At 46.4% G+C, this 13,982-nt stretch overlaps 1 protein-coding gene across 2 annotated transcripts; it reads right to left on the bottom strand.

Moving 5' to 3' along the window:
* Positions 1–2,983: 2,983 nt before the first annotated feature.
* On the bottom strand, positions 2,984–12,854 carry Bcas2 (BCAS2 pre-mRNA processing factor). Of its 2 annotated transcripts, XM_028877322.2 has the most exons (7): positions 12,709–12,854; positions 12,533–12,625; positions 10,405–10,475; positions 9,059–9,220; positions 6,508–6,558; positions 4,566–4,646; positions 2,984–3,273 (listed from the first exon to the last, which is right to left on the bottom strand). In XM_028877322.2, exons 1-7 carry the CDS (start codon positions 12,799–12,801, stop codon positions 3,147–3,149), a joined length of 678 nt encoding a protein of 225 aa, XP_028733155.1. In that variant the 5' UTR covers positions 12,802–12,854; the 3' UTR covers positions 2,984–3,146. The 2 variants fall into 2 exon arrangements, with proteins under 2 accessions (XP_028733155.1, XP_028733156.1); XM_028877323.2 differs by lacking the exon at positions 9,059–9,220.
* Positions 12,855–13,982: the final 1,128 nt, after the last annotated feature.

The raw sequence follows: 13,982 nt of genomic DNA, 5'->3' as shown, positions 1-13,982 counted from the left end.
ACTCGGAGATTGGCTGGATTTTGTGCTCAGGGATTGGTTGGTTTTCATGTTGAGTTGGTCCGGGCCAGTGTTCCTTCGGCTCTTGTTTCAGGGTCAGTGTGTTTCTAGTGGGTCCTTTTTAGCCTTTTGGCTCTGGTTTCAGGGTCAAAGTGTGTTTCTTTCACTGGCTCTGGTTTCAGGGCCAGTGTGTACTTCTTTGACTGGCCCCTTTACCCTACACTTAGGTCCTCTGCTCTTCCCCTTTCCAGAGACAGCGGCATTTTCTTGTGCAGTCCAGCTAGTCCCTGAGACACGATGGTGAAGGTCAGTGACTGGATTTGACCGTATTTAATAAAAAAAAAATTCCAGCATGCTGGGGGTCAAACCATCTGACAAAGTGGCAAATGGCTACCCCAAGAGAAGCTCACAGGCTCCTTCTAAGCAGGATTAGGGGAATTCCAGCTGCGGTTAAGTGGACTTTGAAGTGATTGGGTATAGACCCTTACTGGTACAGGAATCATTTTATGATTGGCTCATGACATCTGCTCAGCAACTGTGGCTACAGTGTTGGGGTCTGTCAGCTGTGTCCTGGGTCTGTCTGCTGTGTCCTGGGTCTGTCTGCTGTGTCTGGGGTCTGTCTGCTGTGTCGGGGTCTGTCTGCTGTGTCCAGGGTCTTTCTGCTGTGTCCGGGGTCTGTCAGCTGTGTTGGGGGTCTGTCTGCTGTGTCAGGGGTCTGTTTGACTGAAAATAGCAAGAACAATTCCAGTTTGTGGCTGGGTAGGACCCTGATTGGCTACTAGACTGGATGTACTTCCTGAGAGTCTGATTGAAGCCAGACATGAGTCAACATAGGATGATGGGGTAATATGGGGCAGAGATCTTAGCAAACTGGCCCCTGGCAAAAAAGCAAAAACAAATAAAAACAACTGGCCCTGTTAGGGTCAGTCCTGTTATAAGGGGGACGGACGGACGGACGGACGGACGGCGACACGACAGCCACCTCAGTTATCAGGGCTGCCTTCAACTCTCGGCAAAGTGGGTATTGTTGACATCTATGACCCCTTCATTGACTACAAATACATGGTGTACATGTTCCAGTACAATTCTACCCACGGCAAATTCCACAGCACAAAGTTCAGAACGGGAAGCGTGTCATCAACGGGAAGGCCACCTCCATCTTCCAGCAGTGAGACCCCACCATCAAATGCTGAGTCTGTTGTAGGGTCTCCTGGTACCTCTACCACCACGGAGAACAAGCCCACTTGAGGGGTGGAGCTCTCTCCCTTCTGCTGGTGCCTCTCATGTTTGTAGAACCGTAAGAAGTATGACAGCTAGCTCAAGACTGTCAGCAATGCCTCTTGCATCACCAGCGGCTTAGCGCAATCCCCTCCACCACGAGGGTTAGCTGTAACAACTTTTGCACCATCAAGGGACTTATGACTGCAATCCATGCCATCATCGCCACCCAGAGAGCTGCAGGTGACCTCTCTGGAAAACACAGGGCTAGCTACCTAAAACATTACCCTTGCACTCACTGGCACTGTTAAAGCTGTGGGTATGGTCATCCCAGACCTAAATGGAAAACTCATTAGTACAGCCTTCTGTGTTCCCACCCGCAAGGTGTCCATTATGAATCTGACATGCCACCCGAGCTGCCAAGTAGATGACATGTTTAATAAGGTGGTGACACACGATAAAGGTCATCCTGGGCTACACTGAGCACCGGGTTGTCTCCTGCAACTTTAACAGCAATGCCCACCCTTCCACTATTTTTATTATTTATTTATTTGTTCGAGACAGGGTTTGTGTGTATAGCTTTGGAGTCTTTCCTGGAACTCAGAGATCCGCCTGCCTCTGCCTCCAGAGTGCTGGGATTAAAGATGTGCACCACCACTGCCCAGCTTTTGTTTGTTTTTTGAAACAGGTTTTTTTTGTATCTCTGGCTGTCCTGGAACTCACTCAGTAAACCAGGCTGGCCTCAAATTCAGAGATCTGCCTGCCTCTGCCTCCCGAGTGCTGGGATTAAAGGCGTGCGCCACCACCGCTGGCCACTCCTCCAGCTTTGATGCTAGGTATAGTGGGAATCTGGTAGTCGATTGTATCTAGGGTAAACATTAGAATGAAATAGTTGTTCTTTACCATATCCAGGATAACACTAGAATGGAATAGTTGTTTGTTGGAGATATTTAGACCTTGAAGAAATCATAGTAGAGAACAGATTTGTTTTCTATGTTCAGAGTTGTTTTTCTGAGGGAGTTTTCCATCCGTTGCACGACTCTGGTCACAAGCCCATCCTGGCACACCTGGAGCATCTTGCACTGCTGGGTACTGCAAACAGTACACAATCAGGACTGAGGCTGCAGGGCTGTGATGTTTTTCTTCAACGAGGTTTTGGTATGAGGAACTTGTTTTACAAACAATCAATACACTTCTGAATGGCTGAAGGTTCAGTCCATCAGAGGCTGGACCTCCCGCTTTGCTACCAAAGAGCCTGAGTTACATTCTGGAGTGACCCTCTTTCTCTGATTGTCCTGCTCAACACAGAACTCCATCAGCTGGGGCTGCGTCACCTCAGCATCTGTCAAGCTCATTTCCTGGTACTCAAGGAGTACGGCTATAGCAAGAGGGTGGTGACCGCATGGCCCACATGGCTCCCAAGGAGGAGTATGAAGCCCTGAACCACACACCACAGCAACGGTGAGGAAGACAGAGGCCCTCGGCTGCTTAGGAGCTCCTGTCCCAACTCAGCCCCCAACACTGAGCTTGTCCTGTTTCTATCGCAAATCCCCAGAATACCATCAATAAAGTTCATTGCACCCACCCACAAAAAATACTTAGAACTGTACTTTATTCCACAAAAACATAAGTCAAAGTTCCCAGCTTCCTGAACATGTTGGAAACCTTAAAGAAGCTTTGTCACAAAATCTGAAGCCTTAAAAATGGACCTCTGCTACAAAATATGAGATGATTCTAAACTCTGAACACTCGGATTCTTACAGCTACAAAAATAGCCACATGTTGAAAATCTTTATTTTGCTACGACACACATATAAAGCAACACAACAGAATACACAGCCCACAGTCTCTAAACACCTAACCAGACAGCTGCTCTGAGAAAGCCCGCGGCCGAAGGTTTTGTGGAGCCCGCTCCTCTGCCCTCGGCCCGGTCAGAAGTCCTGGCGGATGTTCTCCTTGTTCGCCTCCCCATGCTGCTGCTTGATCTGGTAGATCTCGTTCTCCAGCTGCACGATCGTCCGCTCAATCTCATAGTTCTTACTTACCAGGGACACCCAACTGGGAAAGGGAAAAACAAGGAGTTTCTCTTAAACACAGAGTTTTACTCAGGGCACTAACATTTCTAACTTGCTGTTTAAAACAAAGTGAAGCACACTTAGGGGACAGTAGGTGAAGGGGACACAGGATGTCTCTGCGTTAGTTCTTAAAATTCTAAGTGAACCTACAATGGCCTCATGATGAAAGCTTTCCTCAGGAAATAACCAGAAACAGGAGAGAATGAGTGAGACAAAGAGACTTCCAGGAAGGGGTGATGGAAGAACGCCTAAGATGAACAGAAAACAGGGCAGAGTCTGAGAAAATGGTGGGTAAGATCGCAGAATTGACAAAAACAAACACAACTTAAGGAGGTCACCATCACTATTTCCTGTAAATAAATCTCAAGGACAAACTTAACAGAAGCATCAGCTTGATGAAAAATGTGGAAGGTTGTTGGAGCCACTAGGTTTCCCAGTGGCTGTACCCAGCAGGACTGCAGAAGAGGTTGATTGGACCACGGGCCTGGGGACCAGGTGACTGTAACTAGCAAGGGGGAGGGTCTTTTGCTCTACCCCTCGGCACTGTTATAAATAGACCTTTGGAACGAAGTTCTGGGCCGGTGGATAACGATCCAGGCCCACCCGAGTCTATGCTGTGTTTTCTCTCTCCTCTAACTAATTCTCTTCTCCCTCATTCCTCAAGAGTTCCCGGGGTAATGAGTGTGGGCGCTGGTCCCCTACAGAAGGCCCTGACACTGAGGACACTGGAGACGGGGAGGGACAAGAGAATGGTGTGGGTCGTGAAGGGGAAAGCAGAGATGACATAAAAACCCATCGCTGGATATATGAACTTAATTTCTCTTTCTGGAAACTGGGTCTCACTCTGTAGCCAAGCCTAGCCTTAAACTCAAGATCCTTCTTCATTTCTCACAGGCTGCCACACACAGCTTATAGTTAGGGATTTCTAGAAATGATGCATGTATGTATATGTAGAAAAATATTTAAAAATAATATGCATTAACGGGGGTAAACAAACAAAGGTGCAAACAAATTAGGCAGAGTATGGACTCTCCCTCCCTCCCTTCCTACAAGACAAACGGCCTCACGTTGGGGGCTGTAAACCAGCACCACTTGGCAGTGGCTCAGCCCTGGTCTGTAGTCACAGCTGCTCCGTGTGTGCCTCACTCAGTGAACAGCAGGCACACAGCCTGCCTTTGACTCCCATGGACCCCACGTGAATACACGACTGTAATCTTAACTCTTGCTCTTAGAACACACTGAACAACTTAAAACACGATGAAATCCTACACTTACTTTGACTCCATTTCTCTCAATTTAGATCCAGCTGTGAGCTGCATGTTTTTTCGCTGCCAGTTTAAATCCTGAATATGTTTCCTGTAAAAATATTTTATACAGCCCAATGACATTTTAACATACGACAAAAATCAACAGAACAAGATAATACAAGAAAGGATCTTTTTGTTTGTTTGTTTGTTTGTTTTGTTTTTCGAGACAGGGTTTCCCTATGTAGTTTTGGTGCCTGTCCTGGATCTCACTCTGTAGACCAGGCTGGCCTTGAACTCAAGAGATCCTGGCTCTGCCTCCCGAGTGCTGGGATTAAAGGCGTGAGCCACCACCTGGCAAGAAAGGATCTTTAAACTCTTTAGGACTCACATACACAATTATAGGCCAATTCTAGGAATTAACTTTCAGAATTAACTTTCTTCTAATTATTTCTCAATTACAAATTTCAGAAAATATGCTCTGTGGGAGAAAACAAAACAAACAAAACACCAACCAACCCACAAACACATACGTAGATTACAAATCCCTCCTTCCACGAACTTTTCCTGGCAATGGCTGTGGGATTTTCAATGAGTACTGCTAGGCTTCAGATGCTTACCCCGTCTAACATTCACACTGGAGCAGACTGCCACTGTGAGATGCTAGGGGGGTGGAAGGGGTCCAATTACAGTGCTTAGAGGTGGACTTTAAGGAGGTGGTTGGATTAGATGAAATTATCAGAACAGAAATGTAAGAACAGAATACTAGTGGCTTTATAATCAGAGCCCAGAACACACACATGCAGCCTCCTGTCTCTTGTCATGTGATTCCACGTACCACGCGGAGATCTGTCCCTAACCGGGTTGTCAACAGACGCACTTCCTCAGCCTTGACTCTCCACAACTATAAGCCAGAATAAAGATCTTCTCTTTCAAACTTATCTAGTCTGTGGTATTATTAGCACCAGAGTATGAACTAAGACATTGGATGCCTTCCAGGTTCTTTCCTATATGCACATGTGTGCAGGGGTATTATCCTGCAATGTCCTGCCTAACTCCCAAGGTGTTCTTTCTTTGTAGATTTGCAGATTTGTGAGTTGAACACGTTTTCAGGTTTCAAGCTTATCCTCGTCTCCACTTAGGTACAGCAAGCTCAGTACCAGATGCTGAACACAGTAGATCACAGTTACCACATATTAAATGGCGATTTGTTAAATGAATGATCCACTGTCTAAATCAAACCAACTTCAAAACAAAAAGCCCAAATGCAGACAGGTTCTTGCACTTGTAACATATTCAGTAACATACACTGTAGTGTGTGATGCTCTGCTGTCCAGCCACGAGGTCCTGTCAGTCACCATCTACCAGCCTCACACCAAGGAGCTGTCTGCCAATGCAGCAGGTGTGGCTCTTCCAAGCTGTTAACTATGAAGGTGCTTCAGCACCTCTGGTTGGAGGCCAGGTCAATTCCCCAGGTTTCCTGCCAGCTGTTCACATGACCCCTGCTGACTGGGTAGTTTCAGGTACAAATTCCTTCAGCTTGCAGGCATATGTCCCCTGGGGGTTTGAGACAGTGTCTCACTATGGAGCCAGCTGTGAGCTTCTGAAGCTCTGGGGCTACAGCTGTGTTCCACACTTCTGGCTCAATCTATGGATTGTTCAGGGTTTCCCAAGCCACTTCTTATAAACCAGAAATCATTCAAGAAAGGATATATCCCAAGTTTCCCTTCAATACACACCACAACATACAAACTTTGACTTTTGCCACTCCTTGATATCTACCTCTTGGAATTTATGAATTTCTATTTCTCAAAGATAATTATTTACACACACTGACACCAATACTAATTAAAAAATGCTTAAAAAAAGTGGATTAGCTATTTACTTTCACAGGACTATAGTCTTAATGGTTTTCTTCCCCTGCTCTATCAGGGATCACCTAAATTTTATTCAAATAGAAAAAAACAACTTACCTTAACTTCTGAAGCTCTTTCTGCGCATGTTCAATCATATGAACGAGGTTTCTAAGGAAGGAAGAACACACACACTCTGAAATCTCGGTAACATCAATGAAAACTGAACTACCTATTTGTATTACAAAATCAAGTTTTTCTGCTAAAAATACTAAATCCTGGGATCTCTGTGTCCAGTATGTCAGATAATTAATAAATATTAGCTTGTTTAACCCAGCACTTCACTGACAGTTTAACTTTGGATACTGATGTTACTCGGCACCCAACCCACCCACCCCAAGACAGGGTTTCTCTGGGTAGCACTGGCTGTCCTGGAACTCAGAGATCCACTGTCTCTGCCTCGCAAGTGCTGGGATTAAAGGCGTAAACCACCAGCACCACCACCACCAGCACCACCACCACCCCCAGCTGGCCTGATGTTACTTCTTAAATTCTCAGGACTTGGAGACAGTGTCGCACTATGCTGATCAGGGTGGCCTTGAACCCCTATGCTCAGGCAGCTGCCAAGTTAAGGACGGTACCACCACACCCACGTGCCACATCCACAACTGATGACAGCACATCCCCTTTCAGGTTTCCTGCAGCAACCCTGGGCAGGCTGTGTTGCCGGCACTGACACCAGGGCTCCTCACTCCGGCTCCTGGCTTCTAAATTCAATGTGCTGCTGCTCATTTCTCTCCTCTGCCAACTTGTTTCATCACACGGTGGTACCGTTCCGGCTTCCCCATGCCCCACGTGCTGAAGGGTATCATTTTAGTGCTACTCTGGCCTCTGATCACTAAAAAGGATCTTTGGTGTTTGTTTGAACTTTCTTCTTGAAGGTTTACTTTGATAACATATGCTTCCTGTGGAAAAGGATCTATTGTGTTTGGAGGAGACAAAATACGCTCCGAATGTGATTCTGAAGGAAAGCAGGTGATGTGCACAGCAGTTGGTGGGAAGAGACACTGCAGTAGAACCTGAGTGAGTGGAACTCTTAGTCCTTTCTTCTCCACACTGCCTGGCTCGTCTGAGCAAGGTCCCATGCTCCAGTAGCCCAGGCTGACCTTCAGCTGGGTCACCATGCCTGCTCTCCTTGCTGTCTGGTGACTCCACATCTCACATTTGTGTGTGCTGTTCGGGCTGCGCATGCCTGGCAGGCACCACCACTGCTACCACCTGACTCCACCACCCTCTTAAAAGTCTGTTTGAGAAAAGGTCGCAACCCAGTTTGGCACATGAACTTCTGATCTTCCCAAATGCTTGGATTCAAGGTGCTACTAGGTCCTTTTTAATGACGCTCTCTTTTTTTTGAGACAGGGTCTACCCATGTGGACCGGGTGGGCTTGGAACTCATAGAAGCATGCACCACCACACCTGAGCTGAGCTCACAGGCATACCGGCATGCACTACCATACCTAGCTAATCATTCTCATTCTGTAGTGGAGCAGACAGTTACATCTGCCCATGCAGACGCTGGAGAAGGATCTGGGCACGCCCAGCTCAGCAGAGTCCTTTCTAGCAGCATCTCTTTACAGCTTTGATCCTCGTTATCCCAACTCTATGCCACTAAACTGCTAAGCCTGCCTAAGCTACTGCTACTGTGTGCAGTAGTTCACAAACATGTGCACAGCAGTGAACAGTTTGGATTGCTGGCCTATCGTGAAGGCTAACCAAGGGCCACTTCACCTTTTAATTGTTTTTAAATTTTTTTATTCATTTCTTTTTTTTTAATAGACAGGGTTTCCCTGTGCAGCTCTGGCTGTCCTGCAACTCATTCTGTAGACCAGGCTGGCCTCAAAGTCTGAGATCTGCCTGCCTCTGCCTCCCAAATTCTGGGATTAAAGGTGCACACCACCACTGCCTGGTTATTTTATTTTTTTGAGGCAAGATCTCCCTCTATAGCCCAAGCTGGCTGGGAAGTCATGGTGAGCCCCCTACCTTGGCCTTCTGAGCACTGCTGGACTACAGGTAAACAACCATCCTGGCCAGGACTTTAAAGAACAGGACACATGAATGAGAGAATTGGATTGCACTGTCAATCACCCTCAAGCGAGCTCGTTTTCTTACACTGTACAGTGAACACACGGTTAGTTATGTGAATGCAGGCTAGCTTAGCGCTCGCAAACTCTAAGGTAGTTCTCAAGCCTTTCACTGGTGTAGTCCTGATACATTCCCAACCCAAATCTAGCATTATTGTTGTTGTTGTTATTCTGGATACAGGGTTTTGCTATATAAGCCTAGGATGACCTCAAACTCAATATATAAACTAGTCAGGCCCTGAACTTGTGGCAGCCCCCCTGCCTAAGCTTCCCAAGTGCTGAGATTCTAAGTATGTGCACACCATACTTTTTTCTTTTAATTTTTCAAGACAGACTTTCTCTGTGTAACAGTCCTAACTGCCCTGGAACTCACTTTTTAGACCAGGCTGGCCTCGAACTCACAGAGATCTGCCTGCTTCTGCCTCCCAAGTGTTGGGCGCCACCACCTGGCTGAATATCACACTTTTAAAAGGCACTGAAAACTCTGGATGGAACAGGATAAGACAGGGAGGATGACCAATGCTTCTTACTCGTTATATACTTTCCAGGCATTACACCCGTGTTGGGACATCAGTTCCAGATTCTCAATTCGAACTGCCTGATGCTCTAACTGGGCCATGGAATTGTTTACACACTCTTGCCATGCAGTAATGTCATTTTTCTGACCCGAGGAAGGGGCTGGAAGTTCATATCTGAAATTATACAACAAATAAACCAACATATCTTGCCAAGCCTTAACCACTCCTTCCAACAGCATCCCCACGGCCTTATGTTCACTATATGAGGACAAAGAAACAAATTACCAAACCCCCCCCACCCCACACAAAATGACTGAGGCAGTAGAAGAAACCTATTACCCTAGAACTAACATACAAATAAATACAGCTGTATACTGTAACAAAAATTATTTCCATAAACGTGAATTAGTTAAGTAACCTGGAACAGCCACAGAGACTCTGACATCTCTCATCCCTATTTGTCACCATGTAACCCCCCCATCTTGGGTAAAGTGACTTATCAACTTTTTAAAAAGTTGTTTATTTGGCTATTTTTTTTTTTCAATAATTGAGTAAGATCAAAATTTAATATAAGCCACAGCCGTCCTACTCAATTATTGGAAAAAAAAAAAAAAGCCAAAGGAATGGAAACACATGAACTATGAACCAAAGGCTGAGGGGCCCCCAGCTGGATCAAGCCCTCTGAATAGGTGAGACAGTTGATTGGCTTGATCAGTTGGGAGGCATCTAGGCAGTGGGACCAGGTACTGTGCTCATTGCATGAGTTAGCTCTTTGAAACCTGGGGCTTATGCAGGGACACTTGGCTCAATCTGGGAGGAAGGGACTGGACCTGCCTGGACTGAGTCTATCAGGTTGATCGCAGTCCTCGGGGGAGATTTGCCCTGGAGGAGGTGGGAATGGGGGGTAGCTGGGGGTGAGGGGAGGGAGGTGGGAGAACAGGGGAACCCATGGCTGATATGTAGAACTGAATGGAATTGTAAAATAAAATAAAATAAAAAAAATAAAAAAAATAAAAATAAATAAATAAATAAAAAAGTTGCTTAAAAATATTGTATTTGGCCGGGCTCTGGTGGCGCACGCCTTTGATCCCAGCACTCAGGAGGCAGAGGCAGGTAGATCTCTGTAAGTTCGAGGCCAGCCTGGTCTACAAAATGAGTTCCAGGACAGGCTCCCAAGCTACACAGAGAAACCCTGTCTCGAAAATATATATCTGCTAACATTTTTGTTTTTGTTTTTTTAAAAAAAGGCCATAATCATGTTTACAACACCCCGCATTCTATCTTCTAATGCCACTGCCTACACACAGCTGGCAACACTCAGCCATGACTGCGGAGTCACCAAGCCTAACCTCACTTACCTTTTCATGCTGAGTAACTCGATCGGTTGTCGGGCAGCCAGTCTTTCAAACTCATTTCTCATTATGTCAGTCTGATGCACAAACAAGACAAAGAATTAGCACCAGGATCATGCTGGAAATAGTGCTGAGATTTTATACTTTACACTACATCATAATGGATCTCTTGCTTCTCTCAATTACACGCCCCCCCCCCCCCCCCCCTAATATCTGAACCCAGGGTCTCGCACAGGTCGTACCATGACGCTAAACTCTTGTCATCTCCCAGTTTTGTTCTGAGCTCGAGTCTATCTAGGGTCTCTAGAAACAGGCACACACTTTAATTCTACATCCTGCCCAGGCACAAAAGGAGGCAGACACAGAAGAACCCATGTGTCAAGGATTAACTCTAAACCAGCAGTTTCAATGCACTACAATCAGCTGTGGAGCTCTGAAGACAACTTTAACCCCAGCCACATGACACACTGTATTTCACAACAAATGTTTAAGACAGTCTCTGGTGCTGTGTGGTCTGACACAGTGTAAATCCCGCATGCTCCAGTTTAAAACCCCCAACTTCAATGAAGTCACACACTGCAACACGTACCAGCACTGCAGAACCTTGGATTTGGGACTTGATTTCTTAATTAACCACACTGAATTATAAGACCCCCATGAGGGGTCACAACACAGTGTAAGAACCTGGGTTCTAGATGAGGAAGCTATCACAACAACTAACCTGCACAGGGAGCAGTCTCTCGCCTGAAAGGCCTTCCTCAATCATCCAATATTAATTGGATGACAGCCACCCAGTTACTGTTGCATCTCTGTGTAGTCTGACTGTCCTGGAACTCCTTCTGTAGACCAGGCTGGCCTCAACCTCAGAGATCCACCTGCCTCTGCTTCTCAAGCACACCCCTTTAATCCCAGTGTTGAGCTGGAGGCTACTACAGAGAAATTGTGTGTGTGTGTGTGTGTGTGTGTGTGTGTGTGTGTTGCAAAACAAAGCAAGCAATTACCAGAGTGAAGAGACCTCATAGGATGGAAATCTCTGCCAGCTATTTATCTTAACAGAGTTTAAGGTCCATGATATATAGAGAACAGGAAAAACCTAATCAAAGGACAAGTCCCATAATAAGCAGACAGGCAAATCAGCTGAACAGTCAGTCAGAAAATGCAAATCAAAACTACATCAAATCTGGGAGTGGTGGTCATGCCTTTAATCCCAGCACTTGGAGGTACAGATAAGGAGATTGGCAGTTCGAGGCTATCCCAGGCAACATGTTGAGTTCAATGCCAGCCTGAACTACTTGACACTGTCTAAACACACACACACTCCTACATCAAGAGCTGGATGTGGTGCCTTACACTTGTAATTTCAACACTCACAAGCCCGAAGCAGGAAGACTATTCCAAGTTCAAAGCTGACCTGTCCTAGTTGAGTTCCAGGCCGGCCTGAGCTACAGTCTCAAAAATACCAACGTCAATTGACAGACGAACAAAAATGAACAGTTATGTAATTCATAGGACCGTTTTCTGAGCTAGGGAAGATAGTCCAATTCACCATTAGCAACTATTAAGAAAGGATTAAGGAATCATGCTGCTTTTTAAAAGGGTAGAAAAAATGTATTAAAGCATTTAAAAGTTTGTAACTGAATAACTGATTAGGACCTAAACAGCATTTTGCATTTGTAGGATAACCATTTAAAATGTATGCAGGTAGACATGTTTGTTCAGGCATTCATACACCTGCTAACTGTCTGAGTTTTGGTCAAAAATCTCCCTCCAGTAGTTGCAAAGAGCACAGGCAGTTACGATTATAAAGGTTAAAATCCCGTGATCACTACCTGTTTTTAGTGGACCTTAGAATAAAGAGTCCTTTTGTCAAATTTACTAGGGACTCTATCAAAAAATGAAAGACCCAAAATGTTTTTATTAAACAAGTCTGGAGGCTCTAGTAAAGTATTTCTTGTAATACGGACCATGCGGAAAGCTCATCTGGCTATTTTGAGCCAACTGATGCCATGCAATACGAGCAGCAAGCAACAGTTAACCTGGAAGACGCCCACTTTACACAGCTAAAGCCCTCAATCCGAAATCTAAGTCCGCAGGAATCCCGGTCGGGACGCGGGGCTCGGGACACCGTACTTACTTCGAAGGCGGAATAATCGGGGGCTGTCAGGTAGCTCAGGTAGTTCTTGGTAGGTCGGTATCTGCGCGTTTCCTCCTCCACCAGGGCCGCAGCCTAAAGAACGAGAAGAGGCCGGGGTCGCGGCGGGAAAGGGCAGCGCGCCTCGGGCGGCCCCACCGCACGCACCCCGCACTCACCGCTTCCCGCACGCCGGGCGCCTCGTAGCCTTGATCAAAGTACGGCAGCGCATCCACCACCACCTCTCCCGCTACCAAGCCCGTGCCCGCCATGGCGCAGCGCTCCGCTCCACGGTCGCCGTCTGAGTCTGCGCGGGGCTCAGAACCGTACCACTGCGCCTGCGCCCGGCGTGACGTCATACACGCCGCCGACTCTTGGACTCGGGCGCATGCTCAGCTGCGAATTGTGTAGCCGCTCGGCCTTCGGGGCTGTTTTGTTTGGGGTGGACGAGGCCTGACGCACTGAGGTCCCAGTAGGCCTGGCACCTTGCTTGTCTTTTCGTGGGTACCGTGTTTTCTTCTGAAGCTCCGAGGACAATTTTATTCGAGTTCAAGAGGAAAACAATAGGGCAGACAGGAGGCAAGACGGGAAGGGGGAGAGGAACCCATGCCCCGCCTCTTTTAAGATGTATTTATTATGTGTACAGTGCTCTGTCTGCATGTGTGCCTGCAGGCCAGCAGAGGGCGCCAGGTCTATTACGGATGGTTTTGATCCACCATGTGGGAATTGAACTCGGGGACCTCTGGAAAGATGGCTCAGAGGTTAAGAGCACTGACTGCTCTTCCAGAGAAACCATGCCTTTTGAGTTAGGCATAGAGGTTAGCAATGCAGGTGAGATTAGCAGCCGCATAGCAGAAGGGAGAGGGATTTAAGAGTGAGAACGCTCAGAGCGTGGGGTCTTCGGAAGAGGCAGTTGTTGGACTTAACGAGAGGAGAAATATATTTCCCACACCCTTTAACCTTTCATCTTCTAAACTCTCGCATAGTCTTGGGCTTCTCGCACACCTTGCTTTATCCTCATGTCACAGCGGGTCCTTTAAGAATGTTCTTTTATAGACACCACAAACGGGAGCCTGTTTCTAAAGAAAATGATAGTTTTCAGATCTAACAACCTTACTTAAGAAGCTGGGGGTGTAGCTCAGTGGTAAAGCCCCATTTCAATCCCCAGCACTACAGACAAACACCTTATCCCTTCCAGGACTGGACTTACATCTACGGGATGCCTCGTTTAAAAAGCTTTGCCATTTTTTGTCTTTGGAGCCTACATAAAAACCAATCATTTTGCTTCTAGGATTTGTGGTAATAGTGATCCTCATTGGCTCTCAACCCTTCAGGCTGTAGCTAGTATACATTTTCTGTTAAGCATCTCCTAGACTAAGAGGTAAATGCAAAAAAATTGTTGGACTATATATCCTGTCTAATGTGCATTCAATCAAGGCTTATCTTTTAAGAG

The sequence above is a fragment of the Peromyscus leucopus genome, chromosome 6 (genome assembly GCF_004664715.2).
Source record: "Peromyscus leucopus breed LL Stock chromosome 6, UCI_PerLeu_2.1, whole genome shotgun sequence".
NCBI classification, from domain to species: Eukaryota; Metazoa; Chordata; class Mammalia; order Rodentia; family Cricetidae; genus Peromyscus; species Peromyscus leucopus.
Note: the sequence above shows the minus strand (reverse complement) of the source record. Positions and strands in the feature narration are given on the sequence as shown.

Bases quoted from the DNA above. Each gene is read 5' to 3' on its own strand.
- Bcas2 (XM_028877322.2), bottom strand. From the start codon at position 12,801: ATGGCGGGCACGGGCTTGGTAGCGGGAGAGGTGGTGGTGGATGCGCTG. The intron at 6,559-9,058 runs GTAAGAAGCATT...TTCCTTCCTTAG, and splicing joins GCCTGGAAAGTATATAACGA to AAACCTCGTTCATATGATTG. The intron at 3,274-4,565 runs GTAAGTGTAGGA...TCCCTTTCCCAG, and splicing joins TTGAGAGAAATGGAGTCAAA to TTGGGTGTCCCTGGTAAGTA.